An 8,332-nucleotide genomic window follows, 5' to 3' on the forward strand; every position below is an offset into this window, starting at 1 on the left:
GCAATAATTTTTTCAGTGAAGAAACACTCCTTAAATTCTTACAGTTGTTAAATGTGTGCTTCATTTTGAAACATAACAGAAATCTGTATGCGCAGGAAAACCCTCTATAGCCAATAAATGTGTGTGAGAATGTTACCATGAATTCTGAAACATAAAGTAGACAGTGTTATGGTGTATATGTAGATTTCAGTTGTTAATAAACATGATTTCTATGATAAACATTCTATATGCAAATATTTTTACATATATATGGTGCAATGTTTGGGGATTCTATTTATTTATTTATTTATTGAAGAAAAAAATCTATACACAAAATCAAATTTTGTAATTATTTTTATTTTTTCATTTGATAATTTTCTTTACATTTTCTCAAAACAATGCTGGTTACAAAAAACCAAAACTATAGGATTTTTTTTTTTTTTTTTTTTTTTTATACAGTAATGCATCTTGATTACAGTTTGAATTTTTGGTTTTGTGTTTATAGTATGTTATAGGTTTCAGGAAATGTGTCTTAAATATCTACAAGGCATTCACTTTAGACATATTAGTTATACAGTACTTAGTCACAGATCTGAGTTCAGTTCAGTTCAGTTGATTTCATGATGTGGAATGAGTGACATGGCATGTACAACTGACAGCAGGGCATTACCTTCTGGACTTTACTGCCTTTATCAGAGCTCTGCGGTCCATTTATATACAGTGCTGATACCTTCTCAACACTTACACACAGCAGAGGACAAGAGAAAGGTAAGGAACTGGACAAAAGCAAAAATGAATGCATACTTGTGTCCTTTTCAGTAAAGTGAAAACTAAACAAAAATATTCATTTTTTATTTTTTTTCTTGTAGAGCTGGCAGATAACCATGAAAATCCTTGTAGTGTTTGTTATTGCAGCTTTCTCTGGTAAGCATTCATAGAATTTGACTAAATTCTTAAAAAATGTTTTTTTTTTCCCTCTCAAAACTGGTCAGAAAATAATTTCATTCAGTTAATCAGTTTATATGTGTTTATTTACATATATTTCTTGAATCCATTAGGTTGCCATGCCAGTATTATGTGGCAGGACCGACCAGAGAGCAGTATGGATCTAGTGAAGAACGCATTCTGGAATTATGTGTCTCAGGCAACTCTCACAGCTGAGGACACACTGCAGGTGATTAGAAACTCAGAACTGGGTCAAGAAATCAAGTAAGTATGTAGTAAATGAGATGATGACCTGATAAACTGTCTATGAAACAAATCATAAAACTTTGAAGAACACAAACATCCATCTCTGTTTCTCCACAGTGACAGGATCTCTAAAAGTGCTGATGCCATCAATGGATACACCCTGGCCGTTCAAAGTCAAGTAACTCATCTGACACAACAGCTTCTGGACAAACTTTCCCAGGATGCGGATCAGTTGAAACTGCGCCTGGAACAGGAAATGACATCTGTGCATTCCCAGCTCAAGCCTTATGTTGAGGAGATCAGAGCTGATATTGAGGAGCAGGTTGAGCGGCTGAAAAAGGATGTGGCCTCGTATGCAGAGACCCTGAATTCTGATGCCCTGAAATCTACTCTGGTTCAGGGGGCTGAGGAGCTGAAGGCAAAACTGGAGAGAAGTTTCATGGAAATGGGTCCCCAAACCGAGGAGCTGAAGCAGAAACTGGACCAACACTTTTTGGAGTTTCAGATGAGCATGACTCCATTAGCCCAAAGCTTTCAGAGTCAGCTGACCCAGGGAAGTCAGGAGCTTCAGAAGAATCTGGCTCCGTATTCAGAGGAGCTGAGAAAACTGGATCCATACGCACAGGACCTGAAGGCCCAGTTAACAGCTCTCTGGGAGTCTTTTGACAAGATCAGCAGTCTTGAAAGACCTTAGAGACTTTATGGAGACCATTTGGAAACGCAAAAGGGTGCTTCTGTTACCATTGGGGGTTCACCTAATATATTTCTTTGATGCTCATGTATGTTTTTCAAAAAATTGCTAAATAAAATAATGTAAGCACTATGATTGATATCCACATTTTTTAAAGATATTTTACAATATCATCTCATGATAGCATGTACAACCATTCATTAGCTTACCAAAACAAGGAAGGAAATAAAGAAGAGAAGAAAAAACATAACAAGACCTTTGATGTAAGACTCATAAGTGAGTTTTTCTAATGGCAAAAGTGTAGGAACTTGACTCATTTACATTTTGACTGAAGGTATCTGTGCAGTTGACCATAACAGTATTATACTTTGTTTTTAGCCAAATAAATGCAAAAAATTACTATACATCAAGAGATATACATTTGGAGACAATGCAAATGTCTTTCCAATAATCTTGGAAGTGAAGTGAACCCATACTTGGAATTTGTCCTCTACACTTAACCCATCCAAGTTAGCACACACACATTAGGAGCACACACACACTGCAAACACACTGCAAACTATTCAGCAGGCATTATTTTATCACAATCCCAAGGATGAAAGGTTTTTAAACATCTCTAATTTCTAATGTTGTGGTCTATGTTCAACATTTTGTATGTGTGAGGCTTCAGAACTTTTATTTCACCCCTAGTGTGATTATGTAAGGCTGGAATACACTAAATAACTTTAAAAATCAAAAAAGATTTTAAAACGCATCATCATACACTTGCCGACTTTGCAAAAAGTGCAGTGAACAGTACATCCAGGGTCCAGTTTTATGGCGGGCCCCCTCTCTGACTGCAACAGTGGAGAAAGGTTTGCTACATTTTGATTGAATCTAGGAACAAACAAACGTCCAACACCATTAGATAAGGATGGTAACTGGCAGACACCTCAAGCGTGAGAATTGAAAGACTAATCCCTAAGGTTTTGGTCAGAAACACCATAGAAATTCTTTAGGACATTTTATGTACAGCTGTGATGTGTTTTTTGCAAATTCAACCTTCAACCTTGCAACCCTTGCTCTTACTGATGGAATGTGAAATAAGTGAAGATTGGCCATCATATATAGTGAAGCCTCCACCACTATATTGGCCAGTGTTTCAGTTTCATTGTCCAACCCCTGTATGTTAGGTAATAATAATAAACTAAATGTGATACAGGCAATAAGTCATATAATGTCAATTGTGCAAATGACAGTGTATCAGTGCCTGCAAATTTATATGTACAGCGGGGGAAATAAGTATTGAACACGTCATCATTTTTCTCAGTAAATATATTTCCAAAGGTGCTATTGACATGAAATTTTCACCAGATGTTGGTAACAACCCAAGTAAGCCATACATACAAAGAAACAAACAAAAATAAGTTCAGAAATTAAGTTATGTGTAATAATGTGAAATGACACAGGGAAAAAGTATTGAACACATGAAGAAAGGGAGGCGCAAAAAGGCATGGAAAGCCAAGACAACTGCTGAAAACTTACAGTAATTAAAGAGCAATCCAGCCCCCTGTCAGTGGAAATTAATAACAGCTGGTTCAGTCCCAAATGATGGCCTACAAAAAGGTCTCATTGCCAAGGTGTCACACAAGACACATCTCATGATGGGTAAAAGCAAAGAACTGTCTCAAGACCTTCGCAACCTAATTGTTGCAAAACATAATGATGGCATTGGTTATAGGCGCCATTCTAAGCTTCTGAATGGTCCAGTGAGCACTTTAGGGCCATAATACGGAAGTGGAAAGACAATCATTTCACCATAAATTTGCCTCGACCAGTGCTCCTCGCAAGATTTCTGATAGAGGAGTGAAAAGAATAATCAGAAGAGTTGTCCAAGAGCCAGCACCAAGTTGTATGGTGTTTTTAGGGTAATGTGCACTGCCATTTCTCCTCCAAATATGGTGTGTATTATGACATCCAAATAGTTCAATTTTGCTCTCATGTGACCACACTATATTCTCCCAGTATTTCACTGGCTTTTCCAAATGTTGTGCAGCAAACTTTAAATGAGCTTCAACATGCTTTTTTTTCAGTAATGGAGTCTTGCGTGGTGAGCGTGCATACAGGCCATGGCGGTGGAGTGCATTACTTACGGTTTTCTTTGAGACAACAGTACCTGCTATCTGCAGGTCTTTTTGAAGCTCTCCACAAGTGATCCTTGGCTCTTGGACAACTCTTCTGATTATTCTTTTCACTCCTCTATCAGAAATCTTGCGAGGAGCACTGGTCGAGGCAAATTTATGGTGAAATTATTGTCTTTCCACTTCCGTATTATGGCCCTAAAGTGCTCACTGGACCATTCAGAAGCTTAGAATGGCGCCTATAACCAATGCCATCATTATGTTTTGCAACAATTAGGTTGCGAAGGTCTTGAGACAGTTCTTTGCTTTTACCCATCATGAGATGTGTCTTGTGTGACACCTTGGCAATGAGACCTTTTTGTAGGCCATCATTTGGGACTGAACCAGCTGTTATTAATTTCCACTGACAGGGGGCTGGATTGCTTTTTAATTACTGTATGTTTTCAGCAGTTGTCTTGGCTTTCCATGCCTTTTTGCGCCTCCCTTTCTTCATGTGTTCAATACTTTTTCCCTGTGTCATTTCACATTATTACACATAACTTAATTTCTGAACTTATTTTTGTTTGTTTCTTTGTATGTATGGCTTACTTGGGTTGTTACCAACATCTGGTGAAAATTTCATGTCAATAGCACCTTTGGAAATATATTTACTGAGAAAAATGATGATGTGTTCAATACTTATTTCCCCCGCTGTACACTCCAATTGAGACCTATTACACAGATACCTTTATCAAAACAACCTATTATTTAATCTATTTATTATGTGTGATACATGAGTCACAGCCATTTATCACAGTCTTCTTGCACAAAGTCTCCATGTAAGAAATGCTCAAGATAATAGACTCATTCTCTCTTGTGAGATGATAGCAGTTTGCTGACATGGTGTCTTATGTTTTAGTTATTTTATAATACAATGATATTTCTAGTAATTGAGGGGTAATTGTAAAATGGACGTTGAAAATAAAACCGTCTGTAAAAAGAAGCCAATAATAGATGGAGAGAAGAAAACATGGATACATAGGTTAAACATGTTCTTACAATGTAAAAAATATTGTTGGTTTAACTTAAAAAAGTAAGTACCTTGTTGCCTTAAAATTTTGAGTTCATTGGAATTCAAAATTTGAGTTAATACAAAGAAGGAAATTGGTTGAATCAACAGAAAATCAAACTATTATGTTATCTGAACCACATAAACTATTTAAGTTGATCTGACAAAAGAAAAATTGTGACAAATCATGAAAATATTTATTACAGTGTACAGACCAGAACACAATTCAGAACACAAAGAACGCATTACAATGTTCATTCCAAATGGGTTGAATGTGAAGTACAAAGTGATAAAATGGTAGAGAGAAGAGAGATAAATGATAAGCTTTGATCCTTGAATCATGCAAGGCAAGATGTCTTTTTAGTAGCAAATGTCTTGTTACATAATAACTAAATCTTACCATTTTTAACATTTCACTTTTTAAGATGTGGTCCATCTCATTCGTTGATTGTTATGAATTTTTGAACAATGTTCAAATTGGTTCTGTGCTTTCACTGAGCTGGCAAGATCACCTAAACAACTGGACTACATTCATTATTAACAAAACAGTTTTGAATTATAGCACATCTTGTCCCTTTGGAACCTTAATCATGCAACGTGGAATTGAATACTGCGATAATTATCTCAAGTATCTCAAGAGAAGAACTTTGGACACAGGCTGCCAATTCACTTGTTCATAGTCACATTATGGCTATCAACATGACTGTGATCCAAGTCATATAAATACCAGCTGTTTCAAAAACTCTCGTTACAGAACACATTGGAAGATCTGTCTGGTGTACTGTCCAAAACCAATCATGAAGTTTGTGGCTGTAATCCTCGCTCTCGCTGTAATTTCAGGTAAGCGACAATCAACAGTGCCAGTCTTCACAAACAGTTTATTTACAATTGTATGCTAATTCAACAGAGGCTGATAGTTTGATTTGATACATATGCTTAGAACTTGGATTACTTTGAACGGATTATGTGATGGATTTCATTGAGACCTTGACTGTACATATGGTGTATCTACAACAATGGGACTACATTGACAAATATTCCAAGCGCTAAAGAATATTTGGTCTCCATTCTGACTTTACAGGCTGCCAAGGGAACTTCCTGTTTCAGGATGAGCCAAAAAGCCCCTGGGAAAAGGCAGTGGATCAGTTCTGGAGCCGTGTGTCTGAGCTGACTTCTAGGGCTGAGGAGATGAGGGACAACATCAAGGCCACTCAGCTCGGCAGAGAATTAGAGTGAGTAAATGCTACCGCAGAGCAAACATTTGAGCAGCTCAATTTGCAAAGACTTGGTGGAAAGCTGATTTATGATACTGAGATTCATTTCAAATTCTTTGCAGCACACTGATCGGTGACACCATGATGGAGCTGCAAATGTACAGAGATGACATTCACTCCAAACTGGGCCCCTATGCGCAGGAGACTGCCGAGAGATTCAATGAAGATCTGCAACTGCTGACCAGCAAACTCCGCACACACATGGAGGAAGCTAAGGATCGTGTCACTGAATACAGCCAGGAGCTCAAGACTATGGTGGAGCAGAACGCTGAAGACGTCAAGAACAGGGTCAACACCTATGCCAAGAAATTAAGGAAACGTTTTAACAAGGACGTCCAAGAGATCAACAAGTGAGTCATGGTATCAAGCTTAATTACATGAGCTTTTGCATATCTTTTGCACCACTTCTATACAAAGTACACTACCATTGAGTACGTTTTTTTTTTAGGCATTAATTGGCATACTTTTATTTAGCAAGCATGCATTCAAATGATTAAAATTTCTTCTTCAAAATTTATACAAATTATTTGAAGTTCTATTTCAAATAAATGCAGGTTTTTCAACTTTCTACTGAACAAAGAAAAGCGTCACTGTTTCCACAAAGATATTAAGCAGCACCACTGTTTTTAACATTCATAATAATAAGAAACATTTCCTAAGCACTAAATCAGCATATTAGAACTTGAATAATGCCTGCTAAAAAATTCAGCTCTGCCATCACAGTAATAAGTTGAAGTTTATAATATAAAAAAATATTTTAAATTGTAATAATATTTCACAATATTACTCATTTACTGTACTTTTGATCAAATAAATGCCGCCTTGTTGAGCACAAAAGAATTCTTTCAAAAACAAAAAAACCCAAACTTTTGAATGGTAGTGTATAAAGCAAACATAATAACTTAATGTTCTTATTTAGATTATTTAGTTTAATAGTAATAGGAATCATTGTTTAATATGCCTCATCAGTTTAAGACGAACATTAAAAAAAAAAAAAAATCACATTTCGATTTTGATATTTTTACTTCTGTGGAAGGGAAATATAATATAAAATATGATATGTTAAGAAATATATGAAATTATGTTATGAAATATGATATGAGCTTAGTTTAAAATGGAAAAAAAACGTGTAATATATTACCAAACCGGTAAAACATAGATATGCATATATGCATATTTTATAATTAATTTACATTTACAAAATATATATTATAAGAATTGCATATATAAAGTTATACTGCAATATTCTATGAAAATCTAAATTTTGAGCGATTTGTCCTCTGATCTAAAGGAAAATGGAAACATACTTTGAGGAGGTTCGGTCTCGTGCTGCTCAGAATATGGAGGATGTGAAGGGTCGTCTTGAGCCGTACTTCACTTCAATGCAACAGCGTGCTGGAGAGAAGCTGACATCTCTGGGAGAACTGCTGAGAAGCCAGGGTGAAGGAATAAAAGAGAAACTGGAACTACAAATGCAGAGCATGAGAGAGCAAATTGAGAAGACCAAAGAAAATATGGGTAACACTCTTCAGAAAAAGGCAGAGGAGCTACAAAATTGGTTTGAGCCCTATTTCTCTCAAGTCCAGAAGCAACTGGGCTATTAATACAAGTGCATAAGAATGAGGTCTCAGAAAAATGATTGGATTGACTTTTTCATTTAACTTTGCTTACAGAAATGTATTGGAAATGTAAAGGTAATGAGTAAAAATATATCTAGGCTACCATTAGTACTACATGTATGTAGCTACAGATGTAGACTATGTAATATAAAGCTTAATAAAAACAGCATGTATTAATGAGTACGAGTAGGCTATCCTTGTTATACACATACATTGTTAGTTCATTCTACATGTTCATGGGTCAATGATGTCACTTATTTTCAGTGTTGGGGGAAACTCATTACAAGTAACTTGAGTTACGTAATCAGATTACTTTTTCAAGTAACTAGTAAAGTAACGCATTACTTTTAACATTTACAACAAAATATCTGAGTTACTTTTTCAAATAAGTAACGCAAGTTACTTTGTTT

At 36.0% G+C, this 8,332-nt stretch overlaps 2 protein-coding genes across 2 annotated transcripts; both read left to right on the forward strand.

The window, feature by feature from the left end:
• Nucleotides 1-1,002: 1,002 nt before the first annotated feature.
• On the forward strand, nucleotides 1,003-1,992 carry apoa4a (apolipoprotein A-IV a). Its single transcript, XM_084131454.1, has 2 exons — nucleotides 1,003-1,188; nucleotides 1,288-1,992. The coding sequence occupies exons 1-2, from the start codon at nucleotides 1,055-1,057 to the stop codon at nucleotides 1,862-1,864; spliced, it is 711 nt and encodes a 236-aa protein (XP_083987580.1). The 5' UTR covers nucleotides 1,003-1,054; the 3' UTR covers nucleotides 1,865-1,992.
• Nucleotides 1,993-5,785: 3,793 nt separating this feature from the next.
• apoea (apolipoprotein Ea) lies at nucleotides 5,786-8,101 on the forward strand. Its single transcript, XM_084131455.1, has 4 exons — nucleotides 5,786-5,869; nucleotides 6,111-6,261; nucleotides 6,366-6,653; nucleotides 7,595-8,101. Exons 1-4 carry the CDS (start codon nucleotides 5,827-5,829, stop codon nucleotides 7,905-7,907), a joined length of 795 nt encoding a protein of 264 aa, XP_083987581.1. The 5' UTR covers nucleotides 5,786-5,826; the 3' UTR covers nucleotides 7,908-8,101.
• Nucleotides 8,102-8,332: the final 231 nt, after the last annotated feature.

Source organism: Abramis brama (genome assembly GCF_963993115.1).
Source record: "Abramis brama genome assembly, chromosome: 12".
NCBI classification, from domain to species: Eukaryota; Metazoa; Chordata; class Actinopteri; order Cypriniformes; family Leuciscidae; genus Abramis; species Abramis brama.